Source organism: Fusarium oxysporum, chromosome IX, assembly GCF_013085055.1.
Source record: "Fusarium oxysporum Fo47 chromosome IX, complete sequence".
In the NCBI taxonomy this organism is placed as follows: domain Eukaryota; kingdom Fungi; phylum Ascomycota; class Sordariomycetes; order Hypocreales; family Nectriaceae; genus Fusarium; species Fusarium oxysporum.
The window spans coordinates 1656004-1678398 of NC_072848.1; the positions used below are offsets into that span (position 1 = coordinate 1656004).

At 49.3% G+C, this 22395-nt stretch overlaps 8 protein-coding genes across 8 annotated transcripts; 6 read left to right on the plus strand and 2 right to left on the minus strand.

Annotated features, from left to right (window-relative positions):
• Nucleotides 1-71: 71 nt before the first annotated feature.
• On the minus strand, nt 72-1276 carry FOBCDRAFT_264113 (uncharacterized protein). Its single transcript, XM_031190037.3, has 2 exons — nt 492-1276; nt 72-440 (listed from the first exon to the last, which is right to left on the minus strand). The coding sequence occupies exons 1-2, from the start codon at nt 1106-1108 to the stop codon at nt 107-109; spliced, it is 951 nt and encodes a 316-aa protein (XP_031034022.2). The 5' UTR covers nt 1109-1276; the 3' UTR covers nt 72-106.
• Nucleotides 1277-2392: 1116 nt separating this feature from the next.
• FOBCDRAFT_189601 (Thiolase, N-terminal domain-containing protein) lies at nt 2393-4349 on the plus strand. The gene is made up of 4 exons (XM_031190038.3): nt 2393-2620; nt 2678-2858; nt 2912-3488; nt 3539-4349. Exons 1-4 carry the CDS (start codon nt 2556-2558, stop codon nt 3964-3966), a joined length of 1251 nt encoding a protein of 416 aa, XP_031034023.2. The 5' UTR covers nt 2393-2555; the 3' UTR covers nt 3967-4349.
• Nucleotides 4350-4597: 248 nt separating this feature from the next.
• FOBCDRAFT_189605 (sulfate transporter family-domain-containing protein) lies at nt 4598-7817 on the plus strand. Its single transcript, XM_059608678.1, has 4 exons — nt 4598-5604; nt 5656-6282; nt 6336-6849; nt 6899-7817. The coding sequence occupies exons 1-4, from the start codon at nt 5063-5065 to the stop codon at nt 7619-7621; spliced, it is 2406 nt and encodes an 801-aa protein (XP_059465811.1). The 5' UTR covers nt 4598-5062; the 3' UTR covers nt 7622-7817.
• Nucleotides 7818-8318: 501 nt separating this feature from the next.
• FOBCDRAFT_243527 (uncharacterized protein) lies at nt 8319-9977 on the plus strand (the record flags this gene model as incomplete). The annotated part of the gene is made up of 6 exons (XM_059610545.1): nt 8319-8360; nt 8560-8673; nt 8807-8972; nt 9187-9650; nt 9782-9829; nt 9864-9977. 6 exons carry the CDS (start codon nt 8319-8321, stop codon nt 9975-9977), a joined length of 948 nt encoding a protein of 315 aa, XP_059465812.1.
• A 2004-nt stretch (nt 9978-11981) lies between these two features.
• On the plus strand, nt 11982-14404 carry FOBCDRAFT_322923 (uncharacterized protein; the record flags this gene model as incomplete). The annotated part of the gene is made up of 2 exons (XM_031190041.3): nt 11982-13625; nt 13678-14404. The coding sequence occupies 2 exons, from the start codon at nt 11982-11984 to the stop codon at nt 14086-14088; spliced, it is 2055 nt and encodes a 684-aa protein (XP_031034026.2). The 3' UTR covers nt 14089-14404.
• A 1135-nt stretch (nt 14405-15539) lies between these two features.
• On the plus strand, nt 15540-16463 carry FOBCDRAFT_264117 (uncharacterized protein; the record flags this gene model as incomplete). Its single annotated transcript, XM_031190042.3, has 3 exons — nt 15540-16049; nt 16109-16287; nt 16340-16463. 3 exons carry the CDS (start codon nt 15540-15542, stop codon nt 16368-16370), a joined length of 720 nt encoding a protein of 239 aa, XP_031034027.1. The 3' UTR covers nt 16371-16463.
• On the minus strand, nt 16464-19225 carry FOBCDRAFT_264118 (uncharacterized protein). Its single transcript, XM_031190043.3, has 2 exons — nt 17963-19225; nt 16464-17913 (listed from the first exon to the last, which is right to left on the minus strand). The coding sequence occupies exons 1-2, from the start codon at nt 19082-19084 to the stop codon at nt 16672-16674; spliced, it is 2364 nt and encodes a 787-aa protein (XP_031034028.2). The 5' UTR covers nt 19085-19225; the 3' UTR covers nt 16464-16671.
• Nucleotides 19226-20660: 1435 nt separating this feature from the next.
• Nucleotides 20661-22156, plus strand: FOBCDRAFT_144652 (cytidylyltransferase family-domain-containing protein; the record flags this gene model as incomplete). Its single annotated transcript, XM_059608193.1, has 3 exons — nt 20661-20801; nt 20896-21283; nt 21333-22156. The coding sequence occupies 3 exons, from the start codon at nt 20661-20663 to the stop codon at nt 22154-22156; spliced, it is 1353 nt and encodes a 450-aa protein (XP_059465813.1).
• Between the last annotated feature and the right edge of the window lie 239 nt (nt 22157-22395).

Sequence of the window (22395 nt, forward strand, 5' to 3'; positions counted from 1 at the left end):
CAGCCACAGAATGCTGGTGCAAATGAATTACATTGTCACTGAACCTTTTTTGTCCTGTGTGATGTCTTGGAAATCTTTCAGTGTCTTTTATTCATTAATCTATCCTCTACATAATTGTTTTAACCACAACAGCCAGCACCACAGCCAACAGACCCACGCTGGGTAAACTCACTTTCGTATGCGAAGCATTGTTCTCACCAGTCGTGTTGAGTCCCAAGTATTGAGCACCGATGGTTGTCAGACCACCACTATTTGACAGGAAGGCGGCGTTAGGGCCAACATTGGATACATCTGAGCGAAAGGCGCCGAAATAGGTGTATCTCCCAATGAAGGCTGACTCGTCGAACCATTTAAGAGTCTGCTTGAAGAATTGTTCTGTCGGTTGAGGGTCTTGGTGCGCGTAGGCGTATTCTGTCACCCATATAGTAGAGTTGGGCCACCTATCAATAATCTGTTAGCTTGAGTATGTGTTGTAAACAGGAGAGACATACTCGGCAAGACGTTCACCAATGTGAGAGGCAAGGCCTTCAAAGTTGTCGTACCAATGCACAGGCAGATAGTCCCATGTGCAGTTTCTTTTAGGCCCATTTTGACTCTTGATCGCGGAGCAATTGCCCAAGAACTGCTTGAGCCATGGCATGCTACCCCATCCACCTGTACAAGCAGGAAGACCCAATTTTACACCCATCTCACCCAGCGGCTCAAAGTTCGCGACCCAAGCCTCGGCAGCGACCTTTGGGTCGAGATTGCTTCCCCCCACATCGTTGCCAGCATCGGGTTCATTGAATCCCAAGACATGCGTGATGTTGACCCCATCTTCCATGAGGCTCTTGACATTTTGCAGGAATGTCGTATCGCTTGAGTCGGGTCCTACACCCCACATCATAGGTACGAACTCGAACTGTTCTTGAGGAACATCCTTATATACAGCAGAGGGCTTGTCTCCATAGTTGTAGTACCAGGTGATATCGCTGCCGTTCTGGACCCAAATTTTGTCGTCCTGAGGTTTCTCGGTGTTGGGAACGAAGCAAAGCCCTCTCTTATGATCGCGGGTGGCGTACGAGAGACCGGCTAGCATGAGAGCCAGGAGATGCTTTGACAAAGCCATGCTCTTGTTTGATCGTAAAGTATGTTTTGAGTAATAGCTGTGGTTGATTCAAGAGAAAGGAGAGGTAACAAGCCAGGTTCCAAAGGCTGGGTGTCTCGAATGGAAAAGTTGGGACTGTTCTTCTCAGCTTCTAACGGTCCACTGGCGTTGCCTGATGTTCTGTCCCAGTGGCGGTTAAGTTAAACACAAATTGGCACAGGTAAGTATGAAAAGAAAGTATGAATGTTCAGCTTCAGCAGATTATCAGGAAGATTGTCAATAAAAGGGAGTGACGAGTCAACAAAGGACAACAGAGATCGCAGTCATAAGGAGGAGAACGAGAAGAGGCGCGGCCTCGAGTTATGAGGAAACATCCAGCAAACATTACGTTCCATAACTGTTCTTCATCCATCAAATAACCTGGACAGCTTGTAAGCGGTGGCTTCTGGAAAGTCGCCGAAAATGGATATAGTATGAAGCTATCCGATCTACTGGTTGGTTTACATGGCCGCATCTGGAAGATAGTCTGTCAAGCCAGGGCCCAGACGTTCAGAAACTAGGGACTTCCGAGACACGCTCTATAGAATCCAGCGCCCTTATTGGATCATCGTGATGATCCAGGAACAAGCGCGGCACTACGCCACGTTCTCGTGGGTTAAATACCCGTCAGAATCGATATAATGGAGACTGGACCAGGTTGGTGGACCCATTTTCATCTAAGAATGGGCTGGCGTTGAGATGCCAACCCCATGCTTCACATCATGGGCGCTTGCTCTTCACTGTTTTAGCCTGTGCTCAGTCTTCCTCAAGAATGTCAGAGAATGACACATAACGAAGAGAGTTGAAAAGTTCGTAAAGCATGAACTAGAAGAAAAACGCCATGGAAAGTGAGAATCATCCGTTGAGCCAACTGCATGTTGAGTTTTTCTTTGCATTCCAGTCCTTTTTGACGGTGAATTTGGTAGCATGACTTCTCAAAGCAGAAGATGCTGTCCAGTCGAAGCGACATTGTGTACAGAGCGTATAACGCGCAGAGTTAGGGACAATTAGATACTGACATCATGACTAATAAGCAATAATCGAAGTCCGGGATCTTTTCATGAGGTATTTGCCATGCCGAGATAGCTAAGGACGGCTTTTTCTGACACGGCTGTTGGTGTGTTAGTGGAATTCCATCGCTTCTCGCCGAGGCCCCTGACATTATGTCATCAATCTGCCTTATGTAATACACCGAAACCTCGGGAAGTGGTCAGTCTCGAAGCGCTACCTCGGCTTAACCCCACACATTTGGATGCGCCGTCGCAAGTACCGCTGCAGCTTCCGTCAATGTTTACCCCAGACCCCTCCCATGATGGACTTCGCCTCGGCATCTTTTTCTCCTATTTTAAAGCCAACTGCGCTGTCGCCTCAACTTCATTATCCAACCTGACACACAAGTTTTGTCGATTCACAGCACAGAATATACGCAATGGCCGCTGAACGTATTGGTTCCATCATCAAGCACCTGGCCCCTGGGTCGGCGCTCAACAGCATGTGAGTGGCGATCGCCCGAACAAATCATTGTTACTGAAACTAACAATACCATGATAGTCAAGCGAAGAACCCCGATGACATTGTTATCACCCTCGCTGCCCGAACCCCTCTCACAAAGGCCAAGAAGGGTGGTTTCAAGGATACTTCTCTCGAATACATGGTATATGCTCTGCTCAAGGAGGTTCGGGAACGATCAAACCTCGACCCTGCCCTTGTTGAGGACATCTGCCTTGGAAACGTATGTCGCAATCCCATGAGCCAAATCGAACTCTCCTAATTGATGATCAATAGGTCTCCGATGCCAAGGCTGCCTACAAGGTTCGCGCCTCTGCTCTCGCCGCTGGCTTCCCCAACACCGCCGGTGCTTCTTCCGTCAACCGATTCTGCTCTTCCGGTCTGAAGGCCACCGCCGATATCGCCCACTCCATTCTTAATGGCTCCATCGAGATCGGTATCGCTATGGGTGCTGAACAAATGACCATTGGAGGCGATGCGCTCGAGAAGCCTTTCGACGAGGCTGTTACGTCACAAAGCCAGGAGTCCGTGGATTGCATGCAGCCCATGGGTTGGACCAGCGAGAATGTCAGCAAGGACTTTGGCGTCACCCGCGATGTGATGGACAAGTACGCGGCTGAGAGTTTCCAAAAGGCTGAGGCGGCGCAAAAGGCTGGTTTGTTCGCCGATGAGATCGTACCCATCACCACCAAGGTCAAGGGCCCCGATGGTCAGGAGAAGGAGGTTACTCTTACCCAGGACGAGGGTATCCGACCAGGCACTACCGCTGAGAGCCTCGGCAAGATTCGATCTGCTTTCCCTCAATGGGGTGGAGCTACAACTGGTGGCAACGCCAGCCAGCTTACTGACGGAGGTAAGTTTATTCTATTCGATTTGGGGCGCCTCTCGCTAACATTCTTGCAGCTGCCGCCGTGTTGTTGATGAAGCGATCTACAGCCCTCAAGCTGGGCCAGCCTATCATGGCCAAGTACGTTGGTTCTACCGTCGCTGGCCTTGCCCCTCGCATCATGGGCATTGGTCCCAGCATTGCCATCCCGAAGCTTCTCGCTCAGCACAACATCTCGCTTGACGATATCGACGTCGTTGAGATCAACGAGGCCTTTGCTTCTATGGCCGTTTATTGTCAAGACAAGCTTGGTCTGACATCAGACAAGCTCAACCCTCGTGGTGGAGCTATCGCTCTTGGTCACCCACTGGGGGCTACAGGTGCTCGACAGATTGTTACAGGCCTTTCTGAGTGCAGGCGGCGAAAGAAGAAGATGCTGTTGACCAGCATGTGCATTGGTACAGGCCAGGGCATGGCCGGTCTGTTTGTCAACGAGCAGGTCTAAGACAGACAGTGCATGTCTGAGATATTCTAATTATGTAACACCACCAGATCTCGATATAAGCGAGTCAGTTGGGGATGTATTTATGATTTCGAGCGATATTGGCAAATTGGAAAGCATAAAATCTTGTCTTTAATTAGATTTCGTTGTCAAGTTAACTAGTAAAACGAATCCGGAACGGGTTGTTGTCTCATCAAAGTGTATCAGCCAAGGGAATTGATAGCGTAATATCATGAACTTTGGTGGTAATCTTGTACCCTGTGGTTTTGCAGCTCGTGACCGTTTTGTTGTAAATCTTAGTAATGATAACCCCAGAAGTAAGCTCCGAGCATCTATGTACCATGTATTGATTGACTTCTTTTTTGTAGATATTATCCTTCGAGAATTACTTTACGGCCGAAGTCGGGTTCCCGGCATCAGCTTCACCACCATAAACGTTGAAGCAACAGGGATCGCTGAAAAACACGAGATCAGCCATTCGCTCACATTCCCCGAGAGGGCGGTGGGAAACCCCGCTAGAAGTCACCTGGGGCTAGCGCTCTGATGTCACCGAACAGCCTCAAAACGCAGCCAAAAGTTGGGCTTGCGTGGGTGGCATTTGCCAACGGTTGCGTCTGATTGGCGGAGAAGCTTTTGCTAGATCTGAGATTGGAGGGCGACTGGGATGGGAAAATGCTGATGATTGCACACAGACAGTCAAGGGACCTGGCCGATACACGGGAATGGAACCCTTGGACTTGCACTAGGTACTCGTACTCCTCATCTTTCAGTCTTAGCGAGCCATGAACTTTTGACCTTTTCTCTTTTGTTCCTCAAATTTTTGTCTTTCACCGCAAATCGATTTTGCGTGATCGTTGACTATATAGATTCCATGCATTGGTCTTCATCGTCAGTCGCGTCCTCTTCGTCGTTTTTCTAGTCGGCTTTCATCCGTCGGCCTTTGTCGACTTGGCTCTGCGCCAGAAACAGGAATTTCTCTCGAGCCAAGCTTGGGCAGAGCTTATTGAATACTTTGCTGGATATATGCAGTTCCCTAGACTTCAGTTCCAAATTCAATCTCCATTAAACTCAAACTGCGACTCGATCGAACTCCACAATCATGGCCAAACGACCCTCCCACAGTCGTACCAACTCCGGGACAGACCACCGTCCTACTCAGCCCAGTGCTCTCCGTCAAGCTCTGAGTGCTCATGATCGAAACGAGAGCGAAAGCCCGACCGCAGAAGGTTCTGCGACTCCCACGAGCGTCCCGGTCGCATCGCCTCCAGATTCGCCAGGACATCCTCCGGGAGCCTCAATAAACGAGATCTTCGCGAACGAAACAACGCCTCTAATCGATGGGAACAACCTGCGTTCAAACCCACGCCGAGGAAGCGTTCACCCTGCCCATCCTGGTGTCTGCAGCCATGGCACTTTCAGTCCACGACCTATGAGCCCAACCTTGACTATGAGGAGCACCGACGAGGATGGTAGCGAGACTGCAGGCTCAGGCACGCACATTCCTGTGCTAGACAATGCAATTACGACAATCGTGGGTCATGAAGACTGGAAGAAATGGTTGAAGAAGAGAATGCGAACAAAGACAATGGGCCATAGCAGTATGCTGGCTGAACAAGCTGGTTTCGAGGATACAGCATTCATGCAAGCGCCCCAGTCCCTACGGCCGTTAAATGATATGCTAACTTCTATTAGGTATATTGCGTACTACGTCCCCTGCTTGAACTGGATGCGACAGTACAAGGTTTCATATCTTCGTGGCGATCTTGTTGCGGCCATTACCATGGCTTCCTTTTACTTGCCGATGGCCCTCTCCCTCGCTGCGAATCTCGCCCACGTCCCTCCGATTCACGGTCTCTACGCCTTCGTCTTCAATCCCTTCATCTACGCCCTTCTGGGATCCTGCCCACAGATGGTAGTTGGCCCTGAAGCTGCCGGCTCACTTCTTGTGGGAACTGTTGTCAAGCAGAATGTTGGTTCTGGAGAAGACGAAGACAATGACTTGTTGCATGCGCAAATCTGTGGAATTGTCGCTGGTATGGCGGGTGCCATGGTTCTCATCGCTGGCCTTGCGCGATTGGGTTTCATGGACAGCGTTCTCAGTAGGCCTTTTCTCCGTGGTTTCATCAGCGCGATCGGTTTCGTCATTGCCGTTGACCAGTTAATTCCTGAGTTAGGACTCGCTGAACTGGCTGACGATGCTGGCGTAAGCCACGGCAGTCCCGTTGAGAAGATTAGGTTCATAATTAACAACATTCACGAAGCACATGGTTTGACGTTTGCCATCGCCGGAATTAGCTTTCTGGTCATCATGATCTGCCGGTAAGTAGCGCTTTGTGGCTTCATTTCTGATGTGATTCTGACTGTGTTTTTAGTGAACTCAAGAATCGTCTTCAGCCTCGATATCCTGGCGTTGCCTATATCCCGGATCGTTTCGTGGTCGTTGTTGTATCTGCAATTCTTTGCTGGCGCCTCGATTGGGAAAACCAGGGAGTTGAGATCCTAGGCACAGTCAAGGCCGCCAACGGCCAGCTACTTGCCTTCCAATGGCCCTTCAAGCTCGAGCATATGCCGCACATTCGAAGTGCCATGGCCACATCCTTCCTCATTGCACTTCTTGGATTTTTCGAATCCTCGGTAGCTGCAAAGAGTCTGGGCTCAAGTGAGACTATCCAGGGTATTCAGTTGAGTGCCAACAGAGAAATGATTGCGCTCGGTATCGCCAATATGGTTGGTGGATGTTTCATGAGCCTACCAGCTTTTGGCGGATATGGACGAAGCAAGGTGAATAAGAGCACCGGAGGCAAGAGTCCCGCCAGTTCCATGTTTCTGAGCATCATCTCTCTGCTATCCATCTTCTTCCTTCTCCCCTACTTTTACTACCTGCCAGTGAGTACCTATGAAAACTATTTGTATCACATGAGCTAATGTCACCTAGAAACCTGTCCTGTCAGCAATGATCTCTGTCGTCGCCTACTCGTTGATAGAAGAGGCTCCCCATGACATCAGCTTCTTCTTGAAGATCCGTGGCTGGACTGAGCTGGGTCTCATGGCTGTTATCTTCCTTGCAACCATGTTCTACTCTCTCACACTTGGTATGGCATTCGGTGTAGGACTGTCGATGCTCATGGTTATCAAGCATAGCACGCGACCACGCATCCAGATCCTGGGCCGAATTCCGGGGACAAATCGATTTGAGAATGCTGAAGGTGACAAGGCGAGTCTTGAATTTGTCGAGGGTTGTCTCATCGTCAAGATTCCGGAGCCTTTGACTTTCGCCAATACAGGAGAGCTCAAGTCCCGACTTCGTCGGCTGGAGCTCTATGGTACATCGAAAGCGCATCCTGCTCTGCCTCGCCTTCGCAGTACCGACATGAACCGAAACGTCATCTTTGATATCCACGGTGTAACTTCCATGGATGGATCTGGTACGCAGGTTCTGACTGAGATCGTACGTAACTACCACGATCGAGGAGTGCGGGTGTACTTTTCTCGGTGCCCAGTTCGCAAAGATCACCCTGTATGGCGATTGATGTTAAGCAGTGGCATTGTGGAAATGGCTGGCGAGAGACATTTCGTAAATGACGTGGAAGAGGCATTGCGTTTGACAGAGTACGAAGAAAGCATTGCTGGCGAGTCGAGCCGGGCGCAAGAGCTCTAGAGCATTAGAAAGACGAAAAGGGATGAACTAGTGTTTTGAGGAGGTCGTGATGCATAGTTTGGGAGTGTTGTTGATGCCGTGGAGGAGATACCATTGCAGGAGTTTTTATAGCACAAATTGAGATTATCATTAGAGCCAGCATTAGCGTAACGATGCCACACAAAAACAAATACATATGGGTAGTTCTTGGGTAAAACTTTGGGTTCCTCTTTGACTATATACTCGGTGCTCAGTCTCCGTGATCCATGTTGATGCTATCATGATACTATACAACGGCCCATGAAGCTTTTGAAGATGCATTACATGTGGGCTAATAATCAAGGAAGAACAACAACCCCTCATTTATCATGCAGTTACCTCATAGCGAAGTCTCACATATCAGTTTTTGGACACCTGCGTATTCTGGCCCATTCAACTGCATCCCTGCTCTTGCGACGGCGATGTCAGAAGTGAAAATAGGTCGAGGTACAGATTCATCAATAACAGAAATAAGGCATGACTGCAGTTGCATAGTGTACGAATGGCAGAAATAGATCCTGTATGGCGATAAGAATTAAAAGGATCTATACCTGAAGCGACTTTTACAAAGCTATGAGCCAAAGTCCCGGGTAGTGAAGAGTGAACAAAGGAGCGTCCGGGAATAGTAGAGAGCAGGGATTTTGACGATCATGAGCCGTTGGGGAAAGCCAAAACCAAGATGCATGTCGTGCGAATGGAGAATAACTCGAGGCGAAGTAAAGTACGTCCACAATTTGGAGGTTTTGTGCATTGTTCACGGACGAATTGACGTGGCAGATGAGAGAAGAGAAAAGGCCTTGATGGCTCTTGATAGTCTCCAATGTTTCGATACACATTCTTCTCTTCCCTAGTCTTTCACTATACCTCACACCCAATCGCAAGCTTGAAACTTAAAGAAACTCAAAGTCAAACTGATTTAGAATTTTGAACAACTCACACACAGTGGGCTTCGAATCGTCGACGTTAGCACGGTTGAGAACGATGAGCAGAGGCAAAAGTCTCCGTCACAAGCCGATCTAGCACCTATAGAATACGTCTGTTGATCCTTTCAATTATAAGATTGTCCGTCCTTGGAAAGACCTAGATTCCATGGGGCATATCACTGACACATTCTTTAACTTGATAGGATCCCCAAGTTGTTGGTAGCATGATGGATGATAATTCCAGTATCAGCAGTGGGAGGTAGCTATTACTGGTGTTGCAGAGTACCACGCAATTCTGACGGTACCACCGACAGTCTTCGAGATTCGGCAGCGTCCATCACATCAAGCATCCTCGAATATAGACACATCAACGGCCGGCCCTTCCAACAGTCGAAAAAAACAGAATATTGGTCTGTTAAACTTATTCCGTAACAAAACTGCCAAGCAAGTTACCTGACCATATCCACGGCGCCTACTGACGATGATTATCAAGAGGGGCAGGATATACTGTGAGGAACCTCGTTTGCTGAGGAGTTGGAGCATGCAATAACCTTAATTTTGAAGACACCACTATAAAATGCCTCTATTTGACGTTAAATATCCGATATCTGTACGGTGCGATAGACGACTGGAAAAAGTTATACCGTCAAGCATTTACCCACGTACGGTCAGGAGGCTGGGTCGAAAGTGTTGAGATCGACATCGAAACACACAGCGAGAACCCCAAGATCGAGAAGGACGAAAGCCATATTTTCAAGAAATGTTGCAAACTATTCTTTGAACGCGGCCGTAAAACTGGTCGAACTTGGGAGATTGCGCGGGATGGTCGTCAAGAGGAGTATATGCGAGAAGCAGGATTTACAGATTTATTTTCCAAATCGTGGAAGCTGCCAGTTGGAGGTTGGCCTCAAGACAAGAAGCTGAAACAGATTGGTCTCTATAATGGAGCTTTTATTGACTACTCCGTCGACGCTTTCGCCATCTTCCCAGTTGGAGAGATCCTGGGTTGGTCGAAAGAGGAGGTTACGGTTCTGGTCAGCCAGATGCGAAAGGCACTCAGGGAGCCAAGAGCGCTGCCCTATTTTAATGTGTGAGTTTGATGCCAGTTCACTGACGACTTCAGCACCGCTAACATGTTGAAAGTCGTACGGTCTATGGTCGAAAACCTGAGAGAACTCCTGAGACTGCTTGATCCATTTATATGGTTAATTTGATCAAGCCTGGTCATATGTCAGTACCACCAAATTTGCTACGACTTACTTCCCTGGTATGTTTTAAGTCTATTTGAACTTGGTGGAAAGGCTCGTCCAAGGACTTCATCGTACAAAAGTACAGATAACCGAAGAGCACCCATGATCTTCAACTTGCTGGAGACAGGGACACTCAGTTTCTATGCCGAGACTACTGCTGTGTAGCAATATTTAAAACGTCGAAAGCATGGAAGTTCACATGATAAGGGATCTAATCAAAGAACAACTGCTTATGCATTATCATTTACCATGAATATTGCGTGCTTTGCCTTCTACTGCTAGAGTCATTGCCGACAGCCGCATCATGTGGTGATGATATTGATATCCACTTGCTGGAGCAACTGTGGCGTTGGGCCAAGACCAAGAAGATCCATCTGATGGATTCAAATAGTTCGATAATCCGGGGAGTTGATCATATCATCTGACTCCATCGATAGTTTCTCCAGTCAAGGCGCCTTGACCAAGACCAGGTATCTGCAACTCCCCGTCGCAGTCCCCACGATAGTCACTCCAAGTCTAGAATCACAAGAGCATTACATGTTGAGACTATTTCGGACCCTCGACCACAAGGATTATAGAGTCGCAACAGCGCCGACAGTCCGGAGCCACCGAACCCTACATTATGGAAATCACTGCTCATCTCCCGGTTCCCCCACGGCGTAGTAATCCTCGACTAGCATTGCAACCTCTTAAATCAGGACTCTGACTTCCCTCGATCCACTCGCCGCTCAAGGAATGTCGGTGCCTGGTTCTGGATCGCGGGCCCTAGCAAAAGACGTCATGGACTAGCAAGACCGGGCGGTCGGCTTGGCGTTGTAATATTTCCCTTGGGGATATATTTGTGGTTCGATTGACCAGTCAGATCCTGCTGATTGAACGCCATGAAGGCCCAAATAGGCAGGCAAATTGTAAGAGAATATGAGATGGGCTGAATGGCTTAGACAGTTATTGATGTCTCTCGACGCGGGCCAGAGTTTACGCAATATGGGCTTGTTCTGACGAGCTCAACTATTTTAGACTCATTTTTACATTTAATTTTACTGCTGGTAAATGCAAGGGAAGAATAGTGTTGATGATACGTGACGGTCAAAGTGGAAGTCGTCGAGCCATGGGTGCAAGTTATTGCCTACGTAAAACCAGTTAATTCCCCGAGAAGGGACCCAGCTTTGATCCGGTGCCATCAAGCCCAAAGAAATTCCTCAGGACTTTTCAGACCGTTTGAACCGTTATCATCAAGCCTCTCCCCCACGTCTCTCGATCCTTTCTATTCAATATTACCACAAGTGACGTGCTTGGGCACGGGGTTGCCGTAAAACCATGTGACATGCTGTACAGTACATCTATCACCTTGGCATGAGCCTCCAGCTGAAGCTTTTTTTTTTCACCCTTTCCTTGCGTGCGTTTGGCCAAGAGAAAAGTGGTTGGTGCCGTCTTACCCTCCGATGCCAAGGCACGAGGCACTGGGACCCTTGTATATGGCGCAAATACTCAAGGCAAACCCGGAAATAAGCGTTGAAAGTCAAGTTTGCGTTATGCTTAATTTTAACCTCATCTAATTGTGGCTCTCAGCAACACTCAACTCTAGCAATATGTCAGCGCTCAATAGCAAAACAACAAGCCCTTGGAAAGACCAAGATGGTGTAATACTTAGCTGTTGGCTATCATCTTGCAGCAGAGACATAGGTCAGCATCATCCTCCCACAGCCGGGGCCCCAACACGCCAAGTCTCTGGGTATCTTGGCAGCGGAGTCTTGTTCGCAGACTCGTTTCTTGTCATACGAAGCCAAGCATTTCAACGGAGTCGGCCAAGTCGATCTTGTCCCCGGCAGCAAGTAGCAAATCCAACAGCTCCCCATCCTGGAGGGAACTGAGGCGATCCTCCGATAGTCCTTGTAAAAATGGAGACTCTTGGCTCGTCCCTGATTTTATGGATGTAGTATCTGCAATAAAAGACGGCTCGTCCGCGCGTGGATCCTGTGTCTGTTAAATAAACTGTCTCAGTGTCTCGGGTTTCTTGAGATTTTGTGGAATCAGGGTCTCTGAGTTTTCTTATGTGAAAAGTTCACCTCCTTGTGGAACTCTCACCCCATGAATACGGGAACTTGATACTCAGACGACTCAGCCGAATAAGTTCCTCTCCACTTCGCCCTCGAGCGTATCAACTCCATCATGGCGATCCCGCCAATTCTCAAAAAGATCGGCCAAAAGCTCTCACCTCCACCATCAACATCTGAAGATGGCCGTGATCAATGGAATTCGAGAGCTTCCTTCTTGCTTGCGGCCATGGGAGGTTGCGCCGGTATGGGAAACCTAATTCGGTACCCTTCACAGGTGTATAACAACAATGGTCTTCAATGGTTCATTCCATATCTCATGTGTGTTTTCCTGATCGCCATCCCGGCCTTGATTCTCGAAGTCAGTATTGGTCAGGCGTACCGTGGAGGGTCCGTCGTCGCTTTTAACAACATCAACCACCGTCTCAAAGGTCTCGGCTTCAGTCTTCTATACATCGGCTTTATGGTCAGTCCGTACTTCGTCGTCAATCTGTCCTGGATCATGATCTACTTCCGGAACTCGTTCCAGAGTCCACTTCCCTGGGAGGGACGCGCCGAAGAATACTACTACCAAGACGTGGTACAGAACGTCGATGCGATTCCTGGTAATAAAACGTCTAGCGGTGTCATAGACTACGTCAAATATCCTGGTACCGCCCTCATTGGAGAGACTGTTGGATGGACTGCGTTCGTTTGGTTCCTCGTCTGGATCTCCATTTTCCGTGGTATTGGCCAGACAGGTCGTGTTGTCTACTTCACAATGGGTTTACCTGTTGTCTTGACCATTATCCTTGTCGGCCGGTCCGTTTCTCTTCCAAACGCTGGTCGTGGCGTAAAGCTGTATTTTGGCGAGTGGAACGGCGAGAAACTGGGATCTGGTGACATCTGGCAGACTGCAGCTGGTCAGGTCTTCTTCTCAACTGGTGTCGGTTTTGGCTATTTCAGTTCTTATGCCTCTTATAATCAGAAGCATGCCAATGCTGTCATGGACTCGTGTCTCATTGTTGGCAGCAATGTACTCTTTGAGGGATTCGCCGCGTTTGCTGCGTTCGGAGTCGTTGGATACCTGGATATGATGCCTGTTCCTGGCGAACGCATTGGTGCCTTTACCATCGGGTTCTTGACGCTCCCCACGGCTATCACTCAGCTTCCTGGGTCATCGTTCTGGGCGTTTGCACTCTTCTTCACCTTGGTAGTCCTGGGATACAGCTCTGCATTCGCAATGGTTGATGCTGTGGTAACGCTTGTCATGGACACCAAACCCAAAATTCGTCGCGAGTGGGTGGTCACAGGGCTTGTGATTATCTCATTCCTTATTTCACTCCCATTCTGTACCCAGTTCGGCTATGCTCTTCTCACTGGAGTTGACCGTTGGATCAATGATGTTGCTCTGGTGTTCGTTGTGTTCGGCGAATGTGCATTCTCCACGACTTTCTACCGTTGGAGAGATGTTGCAGGACAGGTCGGAAATCCCGCCTTTTTCATCTGGAACTTTGGATACTTTGGTGGTATGGTTCTTGGGGTTGCTGTTGCCCACGCTGTCCAAGCCGAAGCGGGTGCTGGAGTCGGCTTCGGTATCTTCATCGTCTGCTCGATTGTATCTTGTGCAATTGGCAAGACTCCTGATGAACTTCCGCCTGCTTTGACCTTCACTGAGGACAAGGGTTTTGTTCGCCGGTTTATCGGCAGAAGCTCTGCCATGTCAAAGCTCTTCGACAATGTCTTCATGACACGCTTCTGGTACATGGCATTTTACTCTGTAAGTACTTTCACCCAGTTTGTTGTTTCTAGTTACTAACTGAACGCAATAGGGCCAACAACTCCGACGAGATCTCAACGTGATTGTCGCAACCGGAAAGAATTGGAGTATTCCCGCCTTCTGGCCCATCCTCTTGCGCTTCATCTCCGCGCCTGTGCTTGCCATCATCTATGGCTTCGCCTATCCCGCTTTCTACGAGCTCCGTGACGACCCTCTGCACATCCTTGGCTTCGGTCTTGCCCATATCTGCTTGGTATTGATTGGCCTGGGAGTCCTCGTGCCTCGCTGGTACAACGCCATTATTCCTCCCGACCGACGCGAGGAAGGCAAGCTGCCGTACGCTCCCAATGTTCTTTTGGACGGCGAGGAGCCTCAAAGAACTGATTCTATGGAGACTGGCGAGGGTCTTGCAGGTTCTGAAGGTGGTGAAAGTGAAGAAAAGAAGGATCAAAATGTGATGTAGTTTTGGCGTAAAATTGAGCGAGAGTTGATGACCTTAGATTTGTTGCATACACGAAGGAAGGCAAAGGACTTGCCCCAAGTTTCTTAGTTCACACTGTAGTCAGGTCCTCCAAGGACTTTGATGTCTGCTTGCTTTATCTGTCCATCAAGTGCAAATGCCGAACATTAAGAATCTCCTGGCGAAATTCTTGCAAATTGGGAAATCTGTTACGCCGACGCCGAGTCTAGATGAACACGGTTGCTGCTATTAAGAAAGCGGGATCATCGTTGCTTGGTAGGTGTGCACAGGACGCTCCGGCTCGGCACCTGAACTGTTCGTGTTGAAGGTGCAGACGATCTGATGTTTCATGGAGAACTTCATGCTCCAATGACTATTGTAGTGGAGGATCTAGAGAATCAGGCAATATCAAAACCCAGAAGTAACAATACGAGTTACGAGAAAGGGAAATTGCGGAGTCTCCGCTAGATGTTTCAGCGACACGACGTCATTGACACTTTTTTGTCTGAAACATCTTCACTTTCTAGGAAGGTGGGAAGACGCTGTTTCGCAGAGATCGTCGTGCACTCTGGCCAATCAGTATTTCTTGGCCGGACTCTCGCCTATCTCCCATCCAATTGTTTCCTCAGCCCATACTCACGTTTATATCTAAGCTTAAGCCGGTCAAACCTCCGTCTTTCTTGTGCGCCGTTGTTAAGGTAAAACAAGCCACCGACGCATGGTCGACAAGCATTCCTGTTCAATAATTCTGGAAGTCACATCATGCAGGGATCGTTCTCGATTCCGCGAATTTACGGATAGATAGAGACGGAATACATTCATGGCCTGGTTCGCCGTTAAGAGCCAGAAGACTTCACGGATTGTTCTGGGATTCATCTCCAGAGAGTTAACTCAATACAGAGGCGATATGTGTTTCAACAAAACCTATACACCCAAGATTTGACTCATGTGCTTTCCAACCCGTACAACGGACGCCTGAAGCCGCGACGGACCGAAGACGCCAAGGATGATCATCAACGGCTATCCCCACGATCGCCGGGGTGACGTGCCCCCCTTTGAAGTCTAATCAAGAAGAGCTGAAGAAGATCACCGGCAGATTTCGAGTTCGTATGCCGCACTCACAAGAAATATGCATGCGGAGCTGAAAAGAGAGGCAACTCAAAAACACTTTCGATGAAACACTTTCCCGAAATGATGCTTCGGTCTGCCGAAATGGGAGAGTGGCATGATAGACTGAACTTGCCCAGGTGTTACACGATCATGATCAACTCGAAACTTAAGTCTACTCCCAAGGCAGCGCGTGGGACGAATGACGAATTAGGCCATACCACTAGGACACTGGAGGTATGTGAAAACTATATAAGATAGCCTCAGGTTAGAGAACCCAAGGCCTTCCATCACCCAGTATCTTCAACCAAACACCCAATTCTACTCCAGCCCCTAGAACCATCAAAATGCACTCCCCAACTCTATCCATCTTCTTCACCCTCCTCCTATCCTCCCATTCCCTCTGCGCTACCAACGAGCCCTGTTACGGGCCCAGCGGTCGAGCAGGTGTATGCATCACCGAAGCGTCCTGCACCTCTGCCGGCGGCACCGCCATCTCTGGTGCATGCCCTGCCGACGCTGCTAACATCAAATGCTGCTCCAAGCCAACCTGTTCTTCAGGAAACTGCCGCTGGAGCTCTGATTGCGCTGGCACCTCTGCTAGCAACCAGTGTCCTGGACCTGCGCAGATGAAATGCTGCTCTTCTGCTGCCACAGGCTTCGGGGGATATTCTGCACCCACGATCCCAGCTGTTGGTGCTTGCAAGCAGGTTTCTGTCAACGCTGCCAAGGCGGTGGTGAATCAGTTTCCTGGTAGGATCAGGGAAATCGGATGTAAGAGAGACTGCTCTTGTCCTGGATCTTCTGACCATTGCTGCGGTCTTGCAACTGACTTCATGTGTTCTGATGCCGGCGGTGTAAGTGCCCGTTTCCGATCATATTCTAGACCAAAACATTGAATACTGATGGGACATAGTCTGCTACCCTCTCTGGAAAAGAAATCGCCGAGTGGTGCATGAGGAACCGCAACACTCTCAACCTCAAGTATGTCATTTGGGGACAGAAGATCTGGACTACCTCTGTCGATAAGACTGAGAAGAACTGGGAGAACTGGCGAACCATGGAAGATCGCGGCGACCTGACTCAGAACCATTGGTAGGTAACTATTGCATCAACAGTGAGGGCAAATAAGCTAACAGAACTCTAGGGACCACGTCCACGTCTCTTACAATGGTTAGAGCCGAACTCGCGAGAATGAGGATCTGGAGGTATCTGGAGGCATACTGAAGAACTTCCGGCGTCACTGCGATTTGTACAAAATAGAAGTAGTAGTCGTGGTCATTCAACATCAAATTCTGTCTAGTCAAAAGTCGTATAGCAATTTTCAACACCGTCCGAAGTGTGACTGCCTTGTGGTATCTCGTCTAATATCTACCCTCAACGCCAGGCAACTGCACATAACTGTCTCGATGTGTAATCACAATGCCAAGATCAAGTCCATCATCCATCAAAACGCCGGGAATGAAGATCCCACCAAGTTTAGCCCCCAAATGCTTCATTCACTACCTCGCCCTCATCCGGCGTCACCTCCAGTTCGAGCAACTCATGGGCTGCCTCAACTGTCTCTCCATCGATCCCGGCCTCCATCACTAAATCTTCTTCGGCAAAAGCAAGTCTTCCTAAAGCGAGAAGATACCTTTGGCTTCCCCCATGAGCCATTGAAAGCTTCTCGCTAATGTCTGCGAGATTAGCGGTATCGGGACCTGTCACTAAAGCATGTATCAAAAAGACGCATTGTGAGATGATCCGATATAAGCCGGCCGAGTACGACGTCGTAGTCGATCCCTGCCGTATATCCTTGGTCTCGGATGTTTGTGGTAAGATGTTGAAAGGAATAGGTTGGTCGTACAGCTCGTCTATAGACATACTGAGGCAGGCCACGAGGCGAGGGAGAGCTAGACTGTGAGACGCAAGCTCTTTAGCGCCAAAAGGATGGCGTGAAAAAGCGATGAGCGTTCGCAAAGCAGCCAAGCATAACGTAGATTTCTCATGGCGAGTAGTTACTGATGGGTGGTAGTCCGTAAGCTTGTTTGTAACATGGTTGATGACATGACTAGCGACATGAGTATCTTCGTCGTCTGTAATCGGACCTATTGAGTCTGGAAGCGCAGAGGTTGTCAGGAGCTCAAGCATGCCCAAGATATCGGAAAGCTCTTGCTTTGGGCTCAGAAGTTTGTAGACCATGTCAGGTTTTATGCATCTCCAAAAGACTGTCGACTTGGGCTTGATTTCATCTTCTGTCACATCCATTGCAGTGGAACAAGCTAAAGCGCTTGTATACAAGACTGACAAAATATCAACGATCTTGATATGCTCCTTCATTGACTGAAAGTCATCATTCTTCAGCCGTCGTTCACCTTCACGTATGCGGTGCTGCCATTCAGCCAAAGTGCAGATTGTGGCTTGCGCGGGAGGTGTCAGATTCGGTAAAACGAAGGGAACGACTTCTGATGCGTGGAGTGAGAAGATGAAAGAGATGATTGAGAGCAAATACTTGATGGGCTCCCAGAGCTGCTCCTCATGGCAACGATTCCACATGTTGACCATAAGATTTGCAAAGTCCACAAGTAGCTGCATCGGTCGATCGGGACTTCCCATCAGAGGTATTTTTTGAAATATGATGGCTGAAAGCGAGGTATCTTTGTCATCTTTGAAGGAAAAGCGAGACAAGATGTCCAGTGTTGGGCGAGGGGCTCCATGATCGAGCACAAGTGGTAGAAACTAGATACGATGAGCATAGTGCCAACCAGCCGGGACGGATCAGACAAACCTCAAAGAGGACGGCCGGTGGTGGCGCTACCACAAGCGGCGGTTGGTGTACTGGAGCCTCTGGCTTCCCAGTACTACTGGCGAAGCTGTCGGTGTGAGTTTCCAATGCCATGATAGGACTGTCAACAGTCGGCCGTTTCCTTTTTCCTTTGCTCGGTGTTCTCTCGCCGACGTGTAAGGCCACTGAGCCAGGATTCCTGCTGCGTCCTTGGCCCTTACTTGGACTTACAACAATATCCATCTCATCGAAGCCATCCGCAACCCATGACTTGTTTGCTTTCTTGGGCGTCGTTACTCCTGCCGAAGCTCCAACAGCAGGTTCCTTGCGGCGAACTCGATCACTGACCTCTCTCATATCACGCTGTAGAAATTGAAGTTCGGTATTGGCGTTTTGTTCAGCGGCAACAGCTGCCTCAGTAATCCTTTCCTGTTTCGCCAATTGTTCGGCATTGATCTTGTTCAGACGAGCAACCTCTGCAGCGTGCTCTTCATTCGATTTCACAAAATTTGATCGGACAATCGAGGCTTCTCCCAAAGCTGCTTTGAGTTGATCCTCGAGGGCTCGAACTCGCTGCTGTAGTGCTGACAAGATATCGCCAGGTTGGTTCTGTGACTGTTGAGAGGTTCCTGGTCTGTTTTGCGGTGCAGCAGGCCGAGCGAATTGACTTGGTTGAGCATGAACGAAGTTGGAGCTCTGGGTCTGAAACTGCTGAGAGGTGTACATGGGCTGGTGAGGTGGTCCAGCATTGTAAGGCTGTTGAGGGGCCTGGCCCATGGGCCGCCGCTTGGAAGGGTCGACAACAGGGTTCCATCGCGGATTCGGGGGCGGAACTGAGCGTCGAGAGTCCAAGTAGTAGCTTTGAGATGACTGGTTTTGTTGGAGGTTGCCATCTACAACTGGCCTCCCAATAGGAACACCGGCATCATTCGTCACTTCGGTCGTATCGAGGTCATCGTCTTCTATCCAGACGATTTCTGGGGATTCGATCCGTGGGCGCTGTGTCAATGGCTTCGATTGGGCTTGGGCTTGCGTGAGTTGTATTGCATTATCCTCGAGTTCCTGGAGGGCATTGGCAGGGATGTCGTCGAAACCGTCATCGGAGAACTCGTCGTCGAGATCCATCTTTGATGGCTGTTTTCATGTCAGAGGAGAGATCCATTGAACAAAAATACAAAGCTTGTTATTGTTGGCGCATCTCGAACGGTATTGTCCTTGATCACGGTTTCGTGTACCGGGGTAGAAAGGATTTAGAAACGCGTCGCGAGGTCACGTGGGGGATATGCAAACAGAAATTGTGGCTGCAGTTTGGTGCAGCCACGGTCTGGACAAGTGAGGCGCAGTGTTGCGGAGTCGATTTTTGAGCATGTGAAGAGCCAAGTGCGTCATTGACCTCGTCAAGCTCCCAGCTCTGACGGCTTGTGGAGAGATTCACCAGTCCCTTGGACCCTGATGAAATACCCGGCATACATGAAAATATGCTTCTGCGGCATTGGGCTATATGCTTGTAAAGAAGTTACAGACTGAGACACGCATATAAGATAGAGAGCGACACGAGTTAGTAGCTTTAGTGGAGGTTTACTCGCGGATATTACGGGCTTGTTCTTCACAACAATTAGCTGTCATGCTTGGCGTTTCTACCACGCGATTATCGTCTTTGTTAGGGCTTCTTGCTGCTCAAAATTACCGACATGGGACGAATCTCAACAGATCTATAAAATGGATCCCAAGAGACGGGGGTTTGTCCCACAACTAATAAGCCCCTGCGTCTGGGGCAGCTCTCAATTTCCCAGTCATCAATAGCAATGGGCATTTGCTGTTGAGTCTGCGAAGCCCAAGCAAAAGAGGGAGCTCGGATATAGGTATAGGTTCAATGGAATTGGTAGGTTACTCGGCGGCTTCTAAGAGTCCGTTGCCCGCTCCCTTGACGCAATTTAACACTCCCAAACCCAGGAGAGATGGTGGAAACCCGCTGGAAAGGCCGGAACACGTCAAGCCACAGCCGCAGTGGCCGGGTGGTCGTTCAGGGACTCGATTGGTCCCTCAAGAGAATTTTGGGGTGAGATTTGATCATGCTGTTGTTAGCCTGCATTGCGTAGGAGGTGCTGTAGTTTACTTGGCAGAGCCAGAGGCAGCGTCACTGCGTAATACCGCACCGCACCCAATCTACCACCCACTTTTAGAAATGCTATGCTATGCTCTGCTAGGTTGAGCTGCAGACCGGGGCTAGAAACGGCTTGACTTTTCAAACCACCATTTCCTGTTCTTTCAACATCGTCACAACTATCGCGACAAGTGAGCTCTTTTGCCCACTCAACCGCGCACCATCTTTCACTCCTTAGAAGCACTTCTCCCCCGGCAGAATTTTGTGTTTGACCTGGCTTAGCTTCTTCCAATCGTGACGATTTATTTCAACACGAAGCGAATTGTCGACTCCTGACCCCGTAACCCACTCGCCTCCCACGAACTTGACCCAGGTCTGCGCAACGACGTCACAGGTCGCTTGGAGCAAATTTTCGAGAACAGACAACTGTCTTTTTCACCACAGCTTCACTTAGAGCTGCAATCGCGTCAGCGACTCGAGCATATCGCCCATTCCTCAGCCGACGACAACCTCTTTGCCGACCTTCTTGGCAATAACCAACAATAAAAAACCTCCAGCGTCTTTTTCAGCGCATTCAGATACCAAATATCAACAGAAATGGCTCGTCCAAAGAGAGGGGTTAGGTTCCCCAATCGCAACGGCTCTGATGGACGAAGATCAAGCTTCAGCAGCGAGGATGGTGGCTCTCCCACCAAGCTCAAGTCCCAATCCTCGGGACAGCTGGAAACAGTGGACGAGGTAAGCAGACTCAAAGGAAGCGGCAGGGCCTCATCCCCAAGATCTACTGTTTGACTCGAGGCATTGTCGATTCATACCAGATTCTAGCTAACAGCCCTCACAGAAGCAGCCAGCAGTTAGCGAAAAGCAAGCCGAGTACGAAAAGAAAAAGGCCAACTTCATAACGCGCACTTTCTGGACCTTTGTCATGTTTGCGCTCTTCTTCGCCGCGCTCTTCATGGGCCACATCTACATCATCTGCATCATCACCGCTGTCCAGATCGTCTCCTTCAAAGAAGTCATCGCCATTGCCAATGTTCCCAGCCGTGCCCGCTCCCTACGATCTACTAAGAGTCTCAACTGGTACTGGCTGGCGACTACCATGTACTTCCTCTATGGCGAGACGGTCATCTACTACTTCAAGCATATCATTCTGGTTGACAAGGTCCTGTTACCTCTGGCCACTCACCACCGCTTCATCAGCTTCATTCTCTATGTGTTCGGTAAGAAAGTCGCTCCCTGGGCTGCCATACACAGACTAATCGCGGCTAGGCTTCGTCTTCTTTGTCACATCTCTCCAAGCTGGACACTACAAGTTTCAGTTCACCAACTTTGCCTGGACACACATGGCTCTGTACCTCATTGTGGTCCAGGCTCATTTCATCATGAACAATGTCTTTGAGGGCATGATCTGGTTCTTCCTGCCCGCTGCTCTGGTCATCACCAACGATATCTTTGCTTACATCTGCGGTATCCTTTTCGGACGCACCCAGCTCATCAAACTGTCTCCCAAGAAGACCGTCGAGGGTTTCGTCGGTGCTTGGATCATGACCATCATTTTCGCCATGCTCCTCTCCAGCATCATGATGCGATCCAAGTATTTCATCTGCCCTGTTAACGACTTGGGCGCCAACATCTTCACTGGTCTTCAGTGTGACCCCAACCCGGTCTTCCTTCCCAAGACCTACGAGCTACCCGAGTTGTTCTTCCTCCCCGATACTGCGAACTTCTCCGTTACTATTGCTCCCATGCAGATTCATGCCCTCAACTTGGCTACCTTTGCCTCTCTGATCGCTCCCTTTGGCGGATTCTTCGCTTCAGGTCTCAAGCGCACTTTCAAGATCAAGGACTTCGGCGACTCTATCCCCGGACACGGAGGTATCACTGACCGCATGGACTGCCAGTTCATCATGGGTTTCTTCGCTTACATGTACTTCCACACCTTCATTGCCATCCACAAGGTCAGCCTTGGCAGCGTTCTGGAGACCGCAATCACCAGCCTCAACCCCGATGAGCAACTCGAGCTCGTCAAGGGAATGGGCCATTATCTCCGAAACCAAGGCATCCTAGCTGAAGACGTAAGTGCCTGCTTCTAAGTCTTTACTACGTCTTACTCACAAACGACAGGCTGTCGCTTGTATCGACAGGCTCCTGCCGGTAAAGCAATGAGTTCTCAACGAATAACTCAGGTCCTTTACAAGGCACGTTTTGATCATATTCAACTGGGCATATAGCCCCCTTTCGACTCACCCTGCCATTTTCCTTAGTCATAGAGCTTTAACATGAGCTGTGCGTTTCCGAGTATTATCGGGGTCTGTACAGTTCAAGCCAATTT

Coding starts and splice junctions, on each gene's coding strand:
- FOBCDRAFT_264113 (XM_031190037.3), bottom strand. CDS start 1,108: ATGGCTTTGTCAAAGCATCTCCTGGCTCTCATGCTAGCCGGTCTCTCG. Junction 441..491: donor ATTGGTGAACGTCTTGCCGA/GTATGTCTCTCC, acceptor GATTATTGATAG/GTGGCCCAACTCTACTATAT.
- FOBCDRAFT_189601 (XM_031190038.3), top strand. CDS start 2,556: ATGGCCGCTGAACGTATTGGTTCCATCATCAAGCACCTGGCCCCTGGG. Junction 2,859..2,911: donor AGGACATCTGCCTTGGAAAC/GTATGTCGCAAT, acceptor GATGATCAATAG/GTCTCCGATGCCAAGGCTGC. Junction 3,489..3,538: donor CAGCCAGCTTACTGACGGAG/GTAAGTTTATTC, acceptor ACATTCTTGCAG/CTGCCGCCGTGTTGTTGATG.
- FOBCDRAFT_189605 (XM_059608678.1), top strand. CDS start 5,063: ATGGCCAAACGACCCTCCCACAGTCGTACCAACTCCGGGACAGACCAC. Junction 5,605..5,655: donor TTCGAGGATACAGCATTCAT/GCAAGCGCCCCA, acceptor AACTTCTATTAG/GTATATTGCGTACTACGTCC. Junction 6,283..6,335: donor CTGGTCATCATGATCTGCCG/GTAAGTAGCGCT, acceptor CTGTGTTTTTAG/TGAACTCAAGAATCGTCTTC.
- FOBCDRAFT_264118 (XM_031190043.3), bottom strand. CDS start 19,084: ATGGATCTCGACGACGAGTTCTCCGATGACGGTTTCGACGACATCCCT. Junction 17,914..17,962: donor CACCGGCCGTCCTCTTTGAG/GTTTGTCTGATC, acceptor CATCGTATCTAG/TTTCTACCACTTGTGCTCGA.